The sequence below is a fragment of the Pocillopora verrucosa genome, chromosome 3 (genome assembly GCF_036669915.1).
Source record: "Pocillopora verrucosa isolate sample1 chromosome 3, ASM3666991v2, whole genome shotgun sequence".
In the NCBI taxonomy this organism is placed as follows: domain Eukaryota; kingdom Metazoa; phylum Cnidaria; class Anthozoa; order Scleractinia; family Pocilloporidae; genus Pocillopora; species Pocillopora verrucosa.
In genome coordinates this window covers 9,166,600-9,188,750 of record NC_089314.1, presented here as the reverse complement: position 1 = coordinate 9,188,750, position 22,151 = coordinate 9,166,600, and the positions used below count along the sequence as shown (strand labels likewise).

Here is a 22,151-nt window from a genome sequence, read left to right as displayed (position 1 = left end):
TTAAAAAGGCGTATCTTGGTTCTCCTTCCTACTCCTCTGACTTTCCTCACCTTCCGTAGTCTCTGGAATGCACCTCGTACCTTCTGCAGTCTGTTCCTAATATCTTTACTGCCTCAACCTTCCTTGTCTACAGTAGCTCCAAGATACGCATAGCGCCTCTTCATCTTGCACCTCTTCACAATTCACCCCAAATTTCTCCCTTTTCCCAGCAAAATCAGTCCTCAGTGTCTTGCACTTTCTCGCATTAAGTTAAAGGCCTACTTTGGCTGCTTCCTCCGTCAATCTCCTAGGCTTCTCACACAAGTTATTAAAGTTGGATGAAAGTAGTGCGATGTCGTCCGCAAAATCAAGATGCTCCAACACTGTTGCTAAATTCCATCGTATCCCTCTTCTCCTGTCTGTTGTTATCTTCCTCATGATCCAATCCGTGGCCAGTAAGAATAAGAATCCTGACATTGCATATCCCTGCTTTACTTCCTACTTGAACCAGTCTGATATCTCGCATCTGTCGATTACTGCGCGTTCAAACCCTTCTTATATGCCTATCGCTTATTTCATAGCTCCTCATAATGTACCACAAGCTTTCTCAGTGTACCGAATCGAAGGCTTTATCACAAAGTGCATAACAGACTCGCCCTCCATTCGTTTGCCTGCTCTAAGATGTTTCTTTATATTAAGATCTGTTCAACTGTACTTCTATTCGGTCTAAATCCAGCCTGCTCCTTTCGAAGCCTTTCACGTCATTGCTCGTTTCGTAAGGTTCTGGCCGATGACTTGGATAAGTGTATGCAAATCGATAAGGGCAGAGCTGTACGGCTGTTTATTCAGTGACTGCTTTAGCACCAAAACAACTGGAACAGCAACTTCAAAGCCTCAATTGACCTAGAAATTAACTATAGCTAGACGGTATAATAGTAAGTAGTGAATCTAGGTAGTGTCAGCTCTGCAAAAGGACTACTCATTTTTTTAAGAAAATGAAAACCCCTGATGTAAAAAGAAAAGAAAAAAGGGCAATGTGCGCAACTGATAAAAAGTTTTTTACTAGTCTTTTGAAAAGCTAACCAAGTGCTTCAGTTATTTTCTACACACGTTCAACAGTCTGCTAGTCAGCTTCGAAAAACAAACGTGATCATTAAAGCACACACTGGATCCTGGAGATCTTAACGATCATCAAATTTCATCGGAGCAGACATTACCTTTTTTTTGGCTTTCTGATAGGAATGTCGAAATCACTCTTCAGGATATTCTACTGGGTAAATTGGATGAGGAAAGTGATTTATCAAATCACATGTTGATTTGCAAAGTGTCATATCCCATGGGACAAGACGTTGACGAAGTGTCAACCCAAACATTGACTTATTTTAGGGATTGATAAATGTGAAATATAAGACTGCACGATATAATGCTTTAAAAACAATGCAGATGAGAAATATTAGGCTAAATGAAAATTATTCATTAATCATGGGCTCCCTTCCATTAGAATATGATTCGTTACACAACTTTCGTTTGTATTAAATAAGAAATAGCCATTGACATGTGTTACAATGTGTATTTGTATCTATTAATTGAAATAAAAATGTGGAGAAAAAACATTGGATGGTTTTTCAGTTTTTACAACTATGTGAATACGAATTAAATTAGGGACGTATTCAATTTTTGTAATCAACCTGTCACATTTCCAAGGGAAACTTAAAACTCTATGACAGGGTCAGTTCAAGAACGCGAGCTCCATATAACGAACTTCTGCTTCAGTAACACTGCTCATCGTCAAGTTTTGAGTTTGTCTTTAAGTAACATTGTCTATCCCTTTATCTCTCAGTCTAGATCGCTCGAATTAATCAAATCATGCAGTATTATGGGTAAAACTATTCCCACAACAAACTTGGTAATCAAGGAATAAAGGACTGCGTCCAATAATATTCCTCGGTCAAAGTCCTGGCAAAGAAGTGGTATCGAACAGGGAAGCCTGCGTATCAATGCACCTAAACAAGAAAATATTAAAACTATGAAGAAGAGAGGCTTCTTGTTAACTCTAAGTAACTTCCATAGCAGAGAGCACGAATGTGTCGCCATGTCTGATTCTGGTGAAGTGGTTTTCAAGTTATCTTCATCATTGTTTTTAACCAGAGCCACAACAAGTAGCAAAAAAATCAGTAACATCGTCAGAAACAAAGCAACTTCGAGGGCTGCTTGAGAAACGGCTGCTTTAGCGAAACAATTGTGCCACCATATCATTAAAGAGCCAGCGAAACCCAAAATGAGCACTGCAAACATTCGGAGATTTGAATTTAAATCCCGGTTCTCGTATCCTACAGAGTGTTCGTGATAGACTGTTAAGATCGCCGTTAAGTTGCCAGTTTGGAAGAACGTCATAGAAAGGGACAACACCCTGAAGACATTGCAGGAATCTTTGCCTTGAACACTGAAACCATTCCATGATTCTGTGACATCCGAGAAAAGAATTGTGACTTGACAAACGCACTGAAAAGAGCCCAATATTTTACACTTTTTAATAAACCTTTGCTTCTTTTTGTCTCTGAAACATCTCTGCATCATTCGTACAGTGAAGAATATCGCACCTAAATCCAGTACAGATACTAAAAGGGGAAGTGATGAGATCATGATAGTTGAACTGCAGCCTCTGATATCTAGCGGAAGCAAGATGTTTTGACACATGATAAGAAATATGATAATCACATTAGGGTTTTTAAAGATACAGTCTTTCAAGTGAAACTAAGCATTAGTATCTTTACTAAAGTTCCAGAAAGAATAAGAATGTGAATTTGGGAAGGACAAAAAGGAGAAGAGTCCTTTGGTAAAATTAAAAAAGAAGTTTGACTGTTCCCGCAAGACTTAAAAGAAATTCAGCGAAGAAAGGCGAAAGATCTCACCGAAACGGATAAGGCCTTGTGGTCTGAGCAATCTTAGCTGCTCGCAGCCGACCAGCAACCATTAACGAGTTTTGCTGTGACGTGCTAGCTAACAAGCTGCTTCTGAGTCTCTTCAGGCTCATTTGTGTTTCTATTTGCGGTCAACATTTCCATATTTCAGTGTTGACATTACTCGATACGATCGAGGTCACGCAAAGGCGTGAAATCAGTGTCGGCAGAAATTTTGAAGCAAAAAAAATAAACCCTTCCTTACTCCTGTGTCGTCTTTGAACGAGTTTTATAGGAAAACTATAGGTGCCTTGAAATTTGATCCGAACACTCTCAGGATACTAACCCAAAAATCAAATTAAAGGATTTCACTTTTTTGAATATGATCTCCTGCAATGGCCGACAGAAAAATTTCGATAAGCAACTCGACAGAAAAACTGCAAAGTAACCAAACAGAATATCAAAAAATCTTCTCACGGTTTTGAAGACCAACCTTCAAGATTGAAACTGTGCTGAAGTGTTATTTGTGCGATCATATGTGATCACATTTAATGCGCTCAAAGAATTATCGTCTGTTTTAATTTGCCTCGAGCAGTCGGTTTACGATTACATAAAGCTAAAACGGTTCCATATTTGCTGGATCGAAAGCGTATTTCATAATCTCTCCTTTGATATATCTTTTATGGTGGTTTAAGTTAAATTCTACGTGTTCTACGTCAAGATGTCGAATGCACAGATATTAAATTAACCAGATAGATGTGCATAAAGAGGTGATTCAACTTAAAACAGATTAATGCAAATACCTGACTAAAAAATATAACCAAAAGACTCAACAAACTTACAATCTGTGGCGTTCTGATATTATGTCAATAAAACTCTAAGAGAATGGATAAGTAACTCGGTCGCAGTAACAAAAACTAACGTAGATGACGATAACAAAAACGATTTGAGTTGATGTCAACGTATAACTTGGGAATGAATCAAACACATGGTGATCAGGTAATAAGACTGTTATGTAAATTCTAGTTGCTACATTGGTTCTGCTTCGAGTAACATGTTTACAATTTTCCGCAAAGGACACCCGAGAAGGTTAATCTTATTTTTAAAATGGCCACCAAACATAAACTTATGATTTTATTTCCTTGTCCCTCTCTTAAAACAAGACGAAGAAAAACGCTCGTAGTGTCGGAGTGCATGCTTCGCTCTTTCCCGCATATCAGCATTAATTTCTAGCCTTGACGTTTGCATGGCTTAATGCGTCCTTGGTTTGCTCGCTAATAATTATGTTCGAACGTTTTTTTATGAAGTCGAGTTGATCACTATAGTTATTAATGGGAAAAGAACCCTGAATATTGAACTGGGTGCCGTGATTTATCCATTCTCTGCTTTAAGTGAATACGATCATAGATCGCTTAATAATAATAATCACGTATCTGTCTCGGAACTTTCTTTTTCACTCTTTTGCCGTCCACGCTGCGATGGCAAAGAGTGGTTGGTGCTTTTCAAAGGAAAGTCGATTTCCCCTTAGAGACAGTTAGACCTTTCGCTTCAGTGAGCGAAATTCGTTTTTTATAGTTTCTATTATATTGAGTAGTAAAGTTCAATTTGTGGAAAAAACATCGTCTATTTTCGAGGCAAAACGTTAAAGCTTCGCAAAGTAATTTATTACATGGGGCAGAATGCGTGGACATCATTTATCCATAACTGATAAAGCAGCAAATTTGAACGCGATCTTGCTTTGAAGAGCCTTAATTAAATGAGGGAAGAATGGGCCAAAATTGGCCCTCAAGGCTTCGTAAACCTCACTTTTCTGAATTTCAGAAGTGCTTATTTCTGAATCAACGCACGATTAAAGATGTATGAGGGTGAGAAATTTACTCTGTAATTTGCCCCACTTAAAGAGAAAGATAAAAGAATAATAATAATGGTGTGTTTTTCTCTTTCCGCAAGTTTTTCTCGTTGAGAGCCCACTCGTCCGATAGACGGCTGAAATACTGTTCTGCAAATGGATTCTTATGAAAACTATGAATGTGAATTAGTAATGAAATTTTTGCCTTTCCGTACATCATATAGATAGCCATCCTAGCTACCAGGTGAACAGATGACTGAGCTACCGAGTGTTTGAAAGCGTCACTTAAATTATTCACATCCCCTTTGAGAGCTTGTTATTAAAAGCATGCTGTTTATCTATTCTAAAATTTTCAAGATATTTCGTTCCACTGTGAGAGAATGAAAACATGGAACCTAATGTAGAGTTAGCTTATTAGCTGTTGGCGTTGCTGAGCATTTTCCATTCTGTGTTCATTGTGTTTGGTGATGAAAGGTAATCTGGAAGTCTTTATTGCACTCCCACACTTAACAACGCTTTGTTTGTATTTTACTTAGAGAGATATGCTATTAAGTTTCAATTTTGATTTGGTTTTATTCATAAGCCTACGCACTTTCTTTCTTACCCAGCTAAACAGGGTATTTCTTACTTGAGAATCGTACACAAGTGAAACGTAACGAAAAAGACTCAGCTACGGTGAGTTTTAATTTCCCTTTCATTAGATTTGACGTAACTTGTGGGCGGCTTCTGAATTTAAATATTTTTATCCCATCACTGATTAAGAAGCTCTAGGGAAATATTAAGTTGTACATCACGGTTAAAAAATAACTTTGCCCTGAAGGAAAACACAGAATGAAAGTTTGACAGGAGAGTTGAACACTACACTCGGAGAAAATAGGCTAAAAAAATAATTGAAAGAAACTTTTTTAGTATGGATGGCGTGGGACGAGGATCGCAGAACCTTCCCACATCTCAGTTAGAAACATTGTAAACTTTATGGGTGTGAACAAAAATAAGGCTGCCTTTATTTAATAGCAGATTTTAGAGCGCGCGAAGCTAGCACGCAGCGAGGCCCTATACTTATAAAAAGATGGTAGTAACCGATCTTCTTCCAGTGAATAAACTCTTCAACAGCCAGTAAGGAGCTCTAAGAAATTAAAGAGATAGCAAATAAAGAAACTGGAGCTCCACATCCAGGCTTCGCTAAATCTTTATTTTAGATTAAGCATGACTACCCCAGTCTTAAACTTCAGCGTTGTTTTCACCTCGGCCTTCGCAAAGAGTTCCTCGAAGCGCTTTCAATGAAAGCATCCTGTAAAACTCCAGATGGAACGATGAACTATTTAATGAACGAAGTTTCCAGCGAAGATTTCCATTTCTCTTTTTTGTTTGTTTTACTTGGGAGATGTCAATTTCCCTTCTCAATGCTATAAGTTATACTCAAATAATAAAGGTTTTATATTGCTCAAAGTGGAACCGCAATTCTTTTTTTTTTCTGTCATAGTAAGGTCAAGGAAACGTCCAATAAGACATCCTCAATACCCATTTTATTTTTACTTGTAAAAAACGGAAATGTAAAAGAAATTCATTGTGTTTGACATGTGTTCTTACAGAATTTCTGTAAATTTACTCCATTTTGTGATGTGATTTCTCGTCTACCATTTGAAACACCAAGAATAATTTGCTAAAGAATGGAATATCATCACATCAAACCTGTTAGGATAAATTAAAATCGTTCTCACAGCCCGCTTTCTTCTACGCAAGGTGTAAGGATGACGCGTACTCAATCGACCTCATCGTCTGAAGAAGACTAAGAGTATGCAGTCGAAACGACACGATTCATTTCCGCATCGTGAGACAAACGATTGTACGTTTCTTCTGAAAGGTCTAACCGATTTTCTTCAGGGAAAGGTTATTTAATTGTCATTCATAACTTTTCTATTTTACTTAATTCTTTATTTCCTTCTAGGAAAGTGATTATGCCTCTCAGTAAAGGCGCCATTGCAACATGGTCTGTGCTCATCTATTGGCAAGTGCGTGACACGTTATCTTCAGTCACGCAATGCCAAGGGGCAACCTACTCCATTCAAAATCGCGTCTTGACAGGTCACGCATTTCGCACCAAGCCATGTGCAACCATGGAATGTTGCGTGATACTCTGCGGCGAGGATCCCAATTGTAAAAGCATAAATTATTATCGAAAAACAAAGACTTGTGAGTTGAATAACGTCAGTGCTGTAGTGTCTCGTGAGAGCATGGTGGACTTTGAATTGTCAATGTACATGACCAATGCCTTTTCACCCTGTCACCTTGACTTTGAATGTGAAGGACAAGGGAGGATATGTCAGGTGATGGAGGGCTGGAGCTACTGTAAAGGTAATATTGGGATTTTGTTTTTAGTCTCTTGTTATTTTGACAATGAATGTGAACAGCAAGGAAAGATCAGCCAGCTTGTGATGCACAAAAGCAAATACATAAGTAAAGCTAACATCTTTTCAAAAATTTCCTTTTAAATTGGAAATGTCGTGTAAATTAACTAGCGCAGGTCAGTATCATATTTGGAAGATAATCTCTATTTTTACAACAATGCCTAGAAATAGAAATAGAAGTAGAAAAGTATATTTAATTCATTGGTGTCTATAAATTGCGCACGCAACTGATTTGAAGCGCAAATATCGTAGGCAACAGCCCCAGTTGTTCAATTTTGTGGTCTCGAAAAATGGAATGAAACATGCAACCTGATGCTTACCATGATGGTGGTAAGGAAGGGGAGGGGAGGGGATGGGAGGGGATGGGAGGGGAGGGGAGGGGAGGGGTAGAGAGTGGATGATCACCAGGAATTGTTTGCTCCTCCAAATGTAAAGAATGATTAGGACATATCGTTTGACTGATATTAATTATTGAAAGGAAGCTTTACAAAGAATTTTTATCTTCTCTTCTTTTGTAAGTATGTATGGAGGCCCTTGGCCTGGAAGATAAAATAATCCCAGATTCATCTATAACTGCTTCATCGGGAGCACAAGCCAGTCTCTTTCGTCTCAACTCACCTTCTGCTTGGGTTGCGGACCACAGTGACCCTGAGCCCTGGATTCAAGTTGACCTCGGAAAGGACGCGGTGATCAAGAAAATCGCTACTCAGGGGAAGCTTGGTGCCTATCAGTGGGTAAGGACTTATACGCTTTCATCACGTGCCAATGGAGACACTGACTGGGTGACGTATAAAGAGAAGGACGATGTAAAGGTGAGTCATTTGTCTGGCATTTGATATATCTAATAAAATCAATTATTTGGAAAAATTATCATTAAAAGGTCACATTTTTCTATATTCTGGACCCGAAGAGAAGACATAAAAATTGTTCTGCGGTGTTTGTGTAATAATATTTATTATTGAGCTTGTGAAGGAATTTGAAGTCCTCTTTTTCTTTTTTCTCTGATTTAATTGAATCGATGAATGAATCAATGAGTTTATCGAGCGATCTGAAAATGAAACATTTATAGCTACAACCCTCGTCAAGTTTTGTTGAAACATTCGGCTCTTCTTTCGAGGATGAGATTTTTTTTCAAGTGGTCCAATTTCCTTGCTACGCACTTTGGAAAGAAGTGAAGAGAGAAATCTTTCAATGATTCCGATAAGAACTCGGTAAAGTGATACTTATAAACATCTATAATATTTCCAGGTATTTCAAGGTAACAATGATCAGACAACAGTAATTTCCCATGTACTGCCACAGCACATCAGGGCTCGTTTCGTCAGGTTCTGGCCTAAGACTTGGACCTATATATACAGAGCCATGAGGGCAGAGGTGTACGGCTGTTTCCTTCAGTAACTGCTTCAGTTCCAATACGGTTAGAAAGGCAAATTCGTAACTTTCAATTGACCAGGAAATGAATTCAAACCACAAGTAGTTAGTACGTGCCGTTTTGTAAAGTATTCAAGTAATTATAAGTAGGCAAGTGAGCTTAATTAGCGAACTGCGAGTTTTGTTTTGTAATGTATTGTAAATCATATTCTGTTTAGTAGTGTAATGTAAGTAACATTACGCTTTATGTCACCGTTAGTACGAGACTGTTAGTATAAGTAAGAAATAAGTACTGGTGATCAATCCAATAAGCACAGTAATGTAATGAGTAGAGCTATGTCGAGTAATGTAAGTAGAGTAATGAAATGTAAGTTTAGTTCTGTACAAATGTTTCTTCAATAAATGTTTATTAAATAAAAAAAAATGTGTTGCCACAGCACATCAGGGCCCGCTTTGTCAGGCCCTGGGTCTATTGTCGGGTCTATCAATACAGAGCCATTAGGGCAGAGTTGTGCGGCTGTTTCCTTCAATAACTGCTTCAGCCCCAGTTCGGTTGGAATAGCAACTTTCAAACTTTATCTTGACCTAGGTATCAGACTCGTACTAATTAGATTTGCAGTTGGAGGTCACAGAATTTAGCTGTTGTAATCGGTTTCAAAAGACTGCGGGTTCTTTACGAGAGTTAAACAATTCACAATTTGTACAATTGGACATAAACTTTTATTAATTTGTTACTAGGATTATTATTTGTAAAGATTTCTAGCAAATATGCTCCTGCTGAGATTGTCATTGAACTTATATACTTAAGGCAAAAAGGACTTGGGTATTCATGGTTATTGCAAAACTAAGGCGTTGAAGCCAAGATCATATAACTTGCATGAACAATTGATCATGGATCAATAATTACGACAAGGGAAGCTTAAAAGTTGTTTTGATGCTACTTGACATAGTAATTTCAACAAACGACTCATATGATTAAAAAATGTGCAAAAAAAAAAGTTGAACCCAGCGATGAAATGATCATTCATAGATGGCAATTTTGCAGGTGCCCACAATTGCAGTGTTCAAGCAGCAATTCGGAACTCGAAGTAACGCGATGGTGAACATATATGCTAAGCAGGGTGTGGTTGGGATATATAGCGATGTTACTTAGATGCAATGAGGCAAGATTTGTACGATACTTCAGTATGCATACAAATATTTTATAAAGAAAACTTACATTAAGCAGAAACGATAGTTTACCTTTTAGAGGAGTGTTCAATGGATTATACGGAAATCTTTCCGCTAATAATCATGTGATTCCAAGAAGAAGATTAAGCCGTCAACCCCACAAAAGTCTGCCAAAATTTTGATCCGCCATGTTAAAAAATCGGTCCGCCATCTTTAATAAGATGCCTGCTCTTCCCAGTGTCTTCAGTTGCAAATATCAGTACCTCGAAATTTGAATATCAAATACCTTTATCACTCATCCCACGAGTTAAAAAACGATTACAAATACTCCCACTCAATTCATATGGCATGTTGCGACGCACACACAATCCGATGTCGTAATCATTTTTTTTTTTAGCCTCCTATGGCAAGTGGAAAGTCTTCCTTGTCTTTTCCAGGTTTCATTGCTTTTCGAAGAACTAAGTAAGTATCCACGTTATAATTCGACTTTATCGTTCGTTATTATAATTTAAGGTAAATTATTGAAAGAGGAAATTGTCTTTGGATGTCTGTGAAATAGAGTGAAAATACAGGCGGGATGTATTTGTGTCATGGGTTACTGGATGAAGCTGTCATGAAGGGACTTATAAAAAACTAGATTTTATGGAAATCACGTGTAGTTGCCATTCGCGATAAAAATCATAGTATATTCTTGAACTTAAATCGATGAAAAAAAAAATAGGGCCGTCACAATATCATGGGTAGGCTAAGATACATTGAAGAGTAATTTGCATTTAAATAAGTGCGCACTGTGTCTGTGTTTGGGTTAGTGTTATGACAACAAACGTTTAATCTTTCAAGTCAGCTTACCAGCAAGCCCCAGTCATGCCTACCGATGGTGAATATATAAGCATGTATTTTATAGTTTACTTGGAAGTTAGAGAGAAGAAGGAAGACTAAGAATCAAAGTAAATTTGAAGTAAATTTGAGGTAAATTTGATGTATGTAAGTGAGACAGAGAAAAGAAGAGGTGCTAATTGCGTATGAATTCGGGCCGGATCTTAATGATCTGTGAGATCTGATATTCAACTGCCGTTCAAGACGGAATGAGTATTATGTCAAATTTTCCGGCATAGGTACGACTATTCCAATTTTTTAAGTCCCTGACTTATTTTAACATATCTTTTTGACAAAGGCGATACTTCATAGAATACGAAATAAACTGGCCTACATAGGGTTCTGACCAACCGAAAGTATTCATGGTTGTGAAGCCATGGCTTCAAGGAATTGGGTTGTTATTTGACTGGGAGACTGACGTAAGACTCTGAGTTAGCTGTCAACTTTAAAGCACTAAGAAAGCAATCTAGAAAATGGAAATTTAAATTTAAGCATCAAACATCAATCAAACTAAAAACAATTGGCCACAACAGTTCTTCTCCCTCTTTGCGTCATAGGAGAGCAAGACAGGGTTTTATTATCGCATAATACATCAAAAGTTAAATTGTTGTTTTTATAAGCCCAAATATTGTGAACATATGCTTTGTCATAGGGACTTTAAATATCTTTTTAATGCCCAATAATTTTATCTACACGCTTGAAGATTGAAAACTAGATACGTCATATCAGCGATATTCCACATAAGCTTAGTGGAAATTTGCTTTTAGCTTTTAGGTTTCCATATCATCAATATATCCTGTGAGCCAGGCGATCAGAAGAATAAGTTAACGAGTGTTTTGAGGCGCAACATAAATTATTAACATCCTTCCAGAGAGCCCATCAACAACGCAATATTTTGTTTTTTGAAGCATCAATGAGTGGAACAATCTAGACAATAACCTTAATTTTGATGTTAACAAAACATGGTCATATACCTCGGGCGCCACCTGAGTAATCTATTCAAAATGTTTGATGTTAATTAGTTCTGCTGCGAGGGAATTAACATTGTTTGTTGAAGCGAAACTTTGTAACACATCTAGTAAGTCCCTTCGCCTGATATGCAGTTTTAGCCAAAACTTCAATTAAAAATTTGACATTCAAATTTGCAGTTTTGCAACCAACAAATTAAGAAAAATTAAAATGCGGATAAGCATCTCATACCGCTGAACTCTGCTTTGGGAACAACCCCATCAATAGGACCACTATTTGGTGCTTCGAACGTGATACAGGTCCTTTTACGGTTTTTTCTACAACTTCGTTCTGTTGGTAATCTAGCCATATCGACCAATGATGAGAAAAACGCTCATTTTTTCAAATTTAAAACTCTTTTTTATCTAGTTGTCTCCCAGCTGGTCAGTCAAGTAATGACTCTGTAACTCAGCGAACGACTGACTTCGCGTGTAAACAACAACTGCTAAGTGAAATTGTACCGTAACTGTCATAATGATTTTTATCATGTCAGAGCTTTGAATCTTTTATTATCAATAAATAACAGGATTTCGTTCAGTAAGGAGCCACATTTTCATGCCTCATTTTCATTCTCTATACCTTTTTAACTTAACCTTTGTTCTTAATGTATTTCATATTGTGTGAACAAATTGATAATTTTGGACTCGATATAATATAACTAAACAAAGTAGAAATCTCATGTTTGCATGACAGTAAAAATCGGAAAAAATTATCTTATCCTCTGATTTAGTTTACTTTATCATGTGCAACCTCGGGAAAATGTTTATCTTCTTAAAACCAGCGAGTTTGCTCAACCTTGCAGAGAAAAGAGTTCAAGAATAAAAACCTGCTAGTATCGTGCGCTAAAGCTTGCTGGCTCTCTGAAGACGTCGCTGGCATCCTACCGTCTGTCTGCACTGTTAGATGTGTTGAATAATGAACGAGATATGGAATTTTTAGTGCGCTCCCACACTTAACAATGCGTGGTTTGTATATGTATTCTTCGTGGAAAGACAACCCGTTGTGTTTCAATTTGATTCGGCAGTTAGAATTTTTCTCAAGAACTTTCTGTTTTCTCTTGCTAGCCCAGAGACTTCTTGCAGAGAATTAATGACAAGTGAGGTTGCAAAAGGAAAACTCACCAGCGGTAAGTCATATGTTTCCTGTCATTAGATTTTACTTAACTTTTGCGACTTTGAATTTAAATTACATAGTATTTGGTGACGGATATGAAACCGCTACGGGGAGATATTTCGAATCTTTAGTTACAACGTGTAAGGGCAACGGTCTTTGCTTTGAGGCGGGAATAGGAAAAGGAGCTACTATTGCATGATTGATGAAGAATGTATTCCCTTTTTCTGTCAACGTTAGCTGACAAAACCCCTAAATAAGGCTTTGCCCTGATACTTGTTTAAATTATTTTGTAAAAGGAGAGATGAAAAGTATTTCTTACCGCTTTCCTGTGCTCAATTCCACTCTCCTCTGACTTAATCAAGTCTTCAGCTGTATGAAATACCAGGAGCTTTATCTTCAATAGAAAATCACCAAACCAAACGTCCTTTATAGAAAATTGTGCTTGAAAGGACTTAAGTAAAAGCACTTTTCGTTTTCTTAACAAGAAAAGGAAAAAAATTGATGATAATCTCAAGTCCTTTTCGTTTTTCTTAATCTTTTTTTTTTGTTTGTTTGTTTTAGGAAAATGACTGCATCCCTCACTAAAGACGTCATAGCAACTTACGTTGTGATTATTTTTTGGCAAGTACGTGTGTCATTCTCTTCAGGCGCGCAATGCCAAAACGTTACCTACTCCTCTCAAAATCGCGTCTTGACAAATCACGCGTTCGCCACCGAACCATTCGCAACCATCAAATCTTGCGTGATATTCTGCAAAGAGAGGCCCAAATGTAAAAGCATAAACTATTACCAAACAACAGAGACTTGTGAGATGAATACCATGAACGCAGAGTTGTCCCCAGAGAATATGATGGACTTTAAAACAGCCGTTTACATGACGATTGCCCCTTGTTACTATGACAAGGAATGTAGAAGTCAAGAGGAGATATGTCTGGTCCAAGAGGGCGGACGCAAATGTAAAGGTAACGTTCATATTTTTCTACCTTTGCCGACTTTATTCGAAAAATCTTCTCGGAGGCTCTTATAGCTATGACAATAACTATATTTGTATCAGAATGGATAACAACAGTCTTGAAATAGGAGGACACCATTCATTCACTCTTTCACAAAGGTTTACCCAGAGAATTGTGAAAAAAGTTCCGAGATCATAGACGAAGCAGGTCCATTAGTCACTGATATTGTTGATGCTGTTTTTGTTGCTAATGTTAGTTGATTGAATGGCTGCAAACATGACTGCTAAATATATTAAAAAATAAAGAAAGTTTTACGACAAACTGTAAACGTAAAATCTAAAGGAAAGACGAAAAGATGTGTGATTATAAGGACTACACCTCCCTGTGGAATGCTTAAAATTGTTGAATCGAGACAATGCTGAAGGAAATTATATTTTGGAAGAAGGTTTATCTCAACCTGCAATTAGGCCCAGGTTATGCTAGAGCTTTTTTTTGTTGTTGTTTTCTTTTAATGAAAAATCTGTCTATAAGAAGTGTAAAGTAAGTGCGACTCCCAGTTTGAAAAAAATTTCAAATTTTTGAAAATCGCCATATCTTCGCCAATTTTCAAGGACCTGATGTCCTGCCTCAGATCGAGGCTGCCAAGTTTTGGCAAAACAAACATTCCTGCTTATTAACCATTTAGCTGTCATGATATGCAAGATATTTCGGGATGAAATTTCATCAGGAAAAAAAATTCAGGCACGCTAGTCTAGTTTTAGCGTCGGACGGCAGGGTCTGCCCCTTTTTCTTTTGAGAGAAACTAACTTAAGCGCCGCTTTTATTCAAATGTCTGTGACTCGTACCCTAGCTACGTTTGTACTTGTAACAATTTGAAAAACTATGGCTTCTACGAGAAATTGTCCTTCCGTTGAAAGTAGTGAAGCCAGTACAGGTAGAAGTAGCGCAAGTGTCAACCAAAACGCAAAAGATAAGTAGGAAAAAAGGATCGTTCCTCGGTAGCAATTCGCGTGGGATATTTTTCTATCTCTTTTTAGGAGATGCATTTATGACTGACGTATGAGTCAATTGGTGAAGGTTTGATCAAAGGATATTAGCTTGATGCAACCGCCGCCAGAATTTGGAAAGTGCGAAAATTTTGCCACATTTTGGTTTGCCGAAAATTGGAAAATATTTGAATTCGCTCTAATGCAAACCGGCCCCTATTTTTATCTGCTGTTTCGTTTTTTCCTTGTATTCTTGGCAAGACCTATTGATATAGTTACAGCAGTAATGGAGAAAGGAAAGGTATAAGAGACGAAACTGGTTCTTTGCTACATTTTGGGTACTTCTCGATGTAGCTGTAATCACATGACTCCTTATTCTCGGTGGTAAAAGGGGTGGGTCGAGGGAAAAATTAGAATGAAATGTTTGCCGCTTTTTCAACTTAAGATGACAGGGACCTGCTCTATCAACCGAATGACTTAATTTTGTAGTTGTGATAATCGTATTATCAGATAATAAGAACTTGCTTTTCTTTTAAAAGCATGCGTGAATGAGGCTTTAGGTCTTGAAGATGGAAGGATTCCAGACTCAGCTTTTAGTGCTTCATCTGTCGAGAGACAGGATACTGTACCCGAACGCCTTCGCCTGAACTCTGCCACGGCTTGGAGTGCAAGCACTAGTGACAAAGAGCCGTGGGTTCAAGTTGACCTCGGAAAGGACGTGGTGATCAGAAAAATCGCTACCCAAGGGAAACGTGGTGCCTATCAGCACACGAAGACTTACATGCTTTCATCGCGCGCTGACGGAGAAACTGACTGGGTTATGTACAAAGAGGACAACGTTGAAAAGGTTAGTCAGGTGTTAGCATTGAATTTTATTTTTAAGATGACCCAAAGAACGTTAAGCATTTAAAAGAAATTTCCATATTCTGGACCCGAAAAGGGTCGTGAAATATATTATGCAATTTTTGCGTTAATACAGAAGCGCTATTGAACGAACATAAATCCTTCCATATCGATATTCTTTGAAGTATACAACCGAAGATTAAATCTAAGAATCAATCCGAAGATCCACGGCCTGATCATTTAGCTAATGCACCAATTTTGCTTATTTTTCTAGGTATTTCAAGGTAATGATGAGGATCGAGACACGGTGGTTTTCAATGTGTTGTCACAGCACATCAGGGCTCGCTTTGTAAGGTTTTGGCCGAAGACTACGAAAAATCGCTACAAAACAATGAGGGTAGAGCTTTACGGTTGTTTCCTTTAGTAACTGAAACAGCAGCCTTCAGAACTGTAAATTGACTTAGAATTCAACTCAGGTCAGCTAGACCAGCATCGAATGGTAGATCTGAGTGGTTTTCACCGTGTCAAAAGACAACATCGATACCGAAATGCATGCTTCGGATACGAAGAGCTTTGCAATGCACTAAAATGGATAACACTAGTCGATAATAAACTTAAATGATTGGCTTCACGAATATCATATAATTGATCGGCAGAAATATGCTCGAGGGAAATATATCATGGGTATTTAATTGAGGACCTTTCGGTGAAAAATGCACCGTACTGATAATATCTTTGCACAGTTGTCAAGAGTTATCGCAATTACTAATACTATGGTAAAAACTGGTAATAAAATTTCATTCGGTGTACGTAATAAAAGTACATATCTGATATCCTGACAGAACTTTCTAATCAAATGATTACACTGAGATAAAAATCTTTAAAAGGCAGACTTTTGCAGCGGTCTTAATATGATAAAACATTTACATGCCTTCGTTTTAATTTTGACAATATGTTAGTATATTTTTTGAAATTTCCTAATAACTCAGATATGCCTTGCTACCTTTCCGATTTCGAAAGTATTTTTCTTAGCCTAGTGAAGTTTGTAAACAGTGATACGATATTTCCATCAGAGCAAAGAGAAACGAATGAAGAAAAAGAAATGAAAAAAGAAAGAAGAAAAAAAGAAAAAAAGAAAAAAGGACGTAGTATCAAGAGGGGTGCCGCTCGTGCCCAGTCTCTCCCTCTCCTCTTCGTTTTCTCTTGCTTCCTTCTCATTAATACCCCGAACCATCAATTTATTGAATGAACGCCCCGACAGGCTCTATTCCTTTAATATTTTTTAACGCGCTGTATTATCAATGATGCTTTCTTTTTTTAGATAATATTGGAAGCCAAGTTCCGATATCATTCATTTCTTTCTACACCATCGCTTGTTTGAATAAATTGCCTCTATCTGAAACAGTACTTTGAACTTTAGCGCGCGTTCTCTATTTTTTCTCGCTACCATGACAATGTGAATTTGTTAAGTCCATACTAGTCGATCGTAAGTTGTTTTAAAATGACATTCCTCGCACAAGAAGCCTGGAAACAAAAAGGTAGACATATACGAATACGAATTAGAGATATAAGAAGCTCCCTGTAGCCTGTATGCCTTGAAAAACATGATTAAAGACGCAGTAAGACGTCTTTGGGTTAAGGTGTCCATACTAGCAAGCCTGAGACAGTCTTTGTACTCAGTAGATTTACCTAGATTAAGCACAGTTCTTAACGCGTAACTTTTACATGAACAGATGTTAGTCATGAAGAACTTTGAGGTAGAATATTCACTCGCCACGGTCAAATAAGCCTATTGCAGGACACTGACTTTTTCAGGCGACCTAGGCTATTTGTAGATAACTGAGAGCTCATTCATCAAAATACAGATTTGGTTGCATCAAACATCATGTGGCATCAGCATCAATAGTATGCTTGCATCAAATGGAATAAATCCTGATAGCAGTTACAAGCTATACTCTGTTATTACGACGTGAATGATAGATACTTTGAAATTCAAGGGCCGATAGACAGAGGCATTTTTTCTGAGGTAGGTAGGTAGATATCTAATAAAAGTAAATTCGGTAATGGTATTTATGCAGAAGTGACTGGGAGACCGACCGTATGACTATCAGAGAAAGTGACTATTCAGGTTAATGTCTAGCTGAATTGGCTGAATGACTCACCCACAGCCAAATTTACAAAATAAATGAAGACTGGCCGACTGAATGAAAGACCGTTGAACTGTTTGGCATTGGCTAGTTGATTGAATGAGTACTGCAGTTCGCAATCCAGAATGTCTGAACGCTTGCTTGACACAGAGACTACACGACGGATCTATTCATTGACTGGCTGACTGACCGTTAGAGGGACCGCTTGACTAATTGACTGCTTGTCGGATTTATTACTTGACAAAATGAATGATTGACTGATATAATGACCGAGCGCATTAATGACTGACTGACTGACAGGTTGTGCGACTAACCAACAGACTGGACGATACTGACTGACAGACAGCCGGGAGTGACTAACCGATCGATACACAGACGGTCTAACTGACTTAATGACTGGTGGTATTTCTAACTGACCGGCTACGTCTAAAAAGCTGATTTGCGTACTCATTCCCCTTCATGGCTAATGCGTCTGCTTTCCATATTCTAAACTTGGCAATCTCTTTCTCCAATATTCACTTAATTTTAAATCTGGGATAAATGACTGCTGATCGTTCCAAGTTCTATTGCTATTCTCTTTGGTATTTTATACAACGAATAGAACTTATGTTCTCTTGTAGCAACCTATAATGAAATTAACTTCATTAGATGTAAATAATGAATTCACATATATCACATCCTGACAGAACATCCTGCTTAAATGATTATACTTGGATTAAACTCCATCCAAGTGCAAGCCTTTGCACCGCGGTAAAAATAAAACAGTTACACAAGCCTTCGTTTCGATTTAACAAATAGAGAAGCCTTGACTGTGCTCTGTTCTGTTATAAAGCACGCAGGAAGCGGCTAAAGCACGAAAGAAGTGTAGGGAGAAACACGAGACGTAGTCGAGTGTTTCTCCCCACTTCTTGAGTGGGGAGAACAGAGCACAGAACAGAGCACAGTCAAGGCTTCTCTATTTGTTTTATAATAAAGAATCCGTTAAATTCGCCATGCATTACTTTCAATTTTCAAAACAAACTTTATTTCCAAAGCGAACAACAGTGTCGTCAGCATGCTCTATACTCTCATAGAGCACGCTACAACAAGCCAATCAGAATCCTTGTTAGAATGGTTCAAATAATCTGATTGGCTGTACAAGACAAAAGCTGTCAAAAGTGTCAAACCATTGAAGTTCGAAAACCATCAAAGTTCACAATCTGCGATAGTTTACAAACTAAAATAGTTCGGCAGGTCGAATTTAAGGCTTTTGCCTGAAGTTTTTAATACAGAATATTGAAGTGAAATGTTCAGTGAACTTCAGCCGAATTATGGCTCATAAAAACACGCGAGTTTTTTCACATGACAAGGTAGAAAACAAACTGTTCAATTTGAGTGTTTTTTAAATGAACGACAGCCGAATTCACCGGAACATGAAGGTCGCTCGGGATGACAGCGCCGCAAAACTCGGCTGCAGTGACTGAAGTGACTTTCCACTCAACACATCGGAAAGGATATCTGAACGAACTCTTATTTTTTCACTCGAAGGGCGGCCGATGTAGTTTTTGAGGCTTGCTTTACTGTGATGACCGGAGATCGCCACGATAAGCGAACCGCGATGGACTTCAGCATGATCATATTTGCTCAGACACCGTCATGATTAGTATGAATTTTAACAGTTATGCCAGTTTGGTTATACTTTTCATCATTTATGTTTTGTTCTGTTTTGTTTTGAACTCTGAACTTTATATACTATACGAGTGTTGGCTGTGTTTGATTTTTATTACCGTACGTAAGCTTGCAATCTAACTGAGCCTGAAGATCTTTAAAACTCGGAATGTCTATTTTGTTTTTCCTTTGAGGATTTTCGTATCTGCTCACGTTTTAATAACGTAAATTACGGCGCCTGGTATGTTTACAAACCTTTGTTTGGTTCTTCTGTTGCTACTTGCCGGCTCGCTTGTTCCGAAATTTTACTTTCTATTATCGGAAAAAAGCTAAAAGAAGTCCCGGAAAAGGTCGAACATAGTACAATTTGGTAGATGGCGTGACAGCTTTAGCTCAGCTCTATGCTCTATACTCTCAAAGAGCACGCTCTTTCAACCAATGACAGCGCGTGTTATATCCGAACTTTATTATAATTTAACAATATGCCATTTTAACTTTTAACAATGGCTCGATTTTGCCATCAAAGCGAGAAAAATTGAAATCAGAAAAAGAAGAAAGAAAGAAAGAAAGAAAAGGAAAAGAAAGGAAGAGAAGGCAATATTCAGGGTATAATCCCACTTCTTGTGTCTCTCTCCCCTTTTCCTTCCTTTATTTCTCATATTTTGCTTCCTTTCAATTTTTACATTGTACCGCCATCTACTAACTAAACGCCCCGACAGGCTCTATTCAGTCTTAATAGCTCTTATAGGAAATATGTGGAAAACATGCTTTATTACTGATGGCGTTTCTTCGTTTGGATGTTATTGGAAGCCAGATTCTGATACAATCCATTTCGTACTACATGAGGAATGTTTGGTCCAATATGCCTCGATCTGAAACAGTACTTTGATCTTCTGCGCGCGTGCTCTCTTCTGTCTTTATCATGACAATGTGTATTTTCAAAGTCAATAGTTGTTGATCGTAGTCGTCTTAAAATCACATTCCTCACACAAGAAGCCTGGAATCAAAAAGGAGGGTAATATCCAATTCACTCAGTAGCCTACAAAGAAGTAAGCTAATTTTGATGAATGTACGTGTAATAGAACAAGGTATCATCATCAGAGAACTTTGACGTTAAATTTATCGCACACTCGATACGGTCAAATACGTTTATTGGAGGCACATTAATTCTTTTAGGCGACACTTTCGAAAGGTTTGGGTAGACCTGAGAGAGTGGTTACAACAACAAGTTTTGTTATTTATAGATAACTAAGAGCTTTTTTTGTCGAAATATAGATTAGTATTAGTATTAAGTACGCTCAAGTTGCAGCAAGTCAAACCATAAGATCTAAATGAATTTAAATTTATGAATCCAGTGTTAACTCATACATCAGACGAAAATGATAGGTACAAGGAAATTTGAAGACCTATAGATAGAATCATCTTTTCTTCTCGGTAGACATTCAATAAGTCAGTTGGCAGTAAATGCAATGACGATGTTTATGCAAAGTATGGACAAATATTACATAAGAAGAGGTTTTCTCAGCAATCCAGATGTAAATATGCACCTGTTCGATCATGCATTTCCTCATTAATTTGGCTCTGACGTTTCTGATACACTTGATGACAGAAATGTACTTGACAGACATTTCAATGATAGGCCAGACTAACACAATTTCCTCTTAGCCTAATTTTCATAATTTTTTTCGGTGGGCAAAGCTCGTCGTGTGACAAGGAAATTTGAAGATCGACAGAAATTATCATCTCTTTGTTGCTAATCGAATGAGTATCAATGGAGTAATAACATTTATGCAAAATAGAGACAGTTACAGCGTAAAAACCGCTTCTTCCATCGATCCAAATGTAAACATGCTCCTTTCCAATCAAGCATTGCGTCATTAATTTCGCACTGACGTTTCTGATCAGTTGATGACAGAAATGCACTTGACAGATATTCCGTTGTAACCAGGGCTCTGAATTTTTTAAGTAGTACTACGAGATCTAAACGAGATTGGCCTGGTGAGGGTTAAGTAGTAGATAAGTATTTTTTCGAAGGTTCTACTTCCCCTTCAATCAAAAATGTTGACTTTTTCTCGTTCTAGGAAGCATGGGCTGTTGTGCAAGTAGTTGTTGTTTTTCATGGGCGGTCGATCTGTTAGAAGAACGAGTCAACCAACGATTTCACGATTCAAGCGCCATCATTGCGAAAGAAATTTTCTGGGTCAATCTTCAATATCTGAGGTCCAATGGCTTTAACAATCAAATAAGAGGAAACGGAGCCCTTGTTTTGACGGCGAATCTGCTTTGGTTCACTTACGTTTTCCCAGAAAGGCAGATAGAAATGCACATTCAAAATATTCGAACCGTTAAAGTTGGTAGAGCTAGGGGATTATCTCGCGCTTTGATAATCGATTTCGTCGACACCACCACTGGGAAGGACGACCAAGTGGTGTTTGCGATCAGGCATCCCAAAAGATGGAAGAAGTGGATTAACGAAACGGTTCAAACCTCAGAAAATTCTATGCCGCCTTCATATTGGTCTGTGTTCAACCCCCTTCAAATGTGAATATGCAACATCTCACTCGACTGTTCAACTGTTAGACAATATAACTGATTAGTTATTATCGACCGCTCTTGTGCAAGAGGCGCCAAACTCCTTGAACAGCGAAGGTTTCTTTTATGTGCTGCTGATTTGACAACTTCTAATGCTTCACATCTAAATTACCAAAAAAGCTAAACTCTTACTGAAATTGTCTGCGCTTGGAAGTTGTCCATCATTTATCAAAGTGAAGGTTTGGCACACGTGGTCAAAGTCGTCTACTGTGCAGGGAAAAAAAAGTGTCAACCTTAGTTATAGATCTACGAAATTAGAAGATCTGAATTCTCACTTTGAGCTTTGACAGAATAAAATGGGAAAACTTT

At 37.8% G+C, this 22,151-nt stretch overlaps 2 protein-coding genes and 1 long non-coding RNA gene across 3 annotated transcripts; all 3 read left to right on the top strand.

Annotated features, from left to right (window-relative positions):
• The first annotated feature begins 5,797 nt into the window (after positions 1-5,797).
• Positions 5,798-8,855, top strand: LOC131780288 (lactadherin-like). The gene is made up of 4 exons (XM_059096908.2): positions 5,798-5,844; positions 6,677-7,083; positions 7,656-7,948; positions 8,385-8,855. Exons 1-4 carry the CDS (start codon positions 5,798-5,800, stop codon positions 8,532-8,534), a joined length of 897 nt encoding a protein of 298 aa, XP_058952891.2. The 3' UTR covers positions 8,535-8,855.
• Positions 8,856-13,425: 4,570 nt separating this feature from the next.
• LOC131780287 (EGF-like repeat and discoidin I-like domain-containing protein 3) lies at positions 13,426-16,143 on the top strand (the record flags this gene model as incomplete). The annotated part of the gene is made up of 3 exons (XM_059096905.2): positions 13,426-13,636; positions 15,153-15,460; positions 15,731-16,143. Coding segments are annotated over 3 exons (669 nt in total), but the record flags the coding sequence as incomplete, so codon positions are not given.
• Positions 16,144-20,152: 4,009 nt separating this feature from the next.
• LOC136279503 (uncharacterized) lies at positions 20,153-22,151 on the top strand. Its single transcript, XR_010716916.1, has 2 exons — positions 20,153-20,299; positions 21,332-22,151. It is a non-coding gene; the product is annotated as an uncharacterized lncRNA (long non-coding RNA).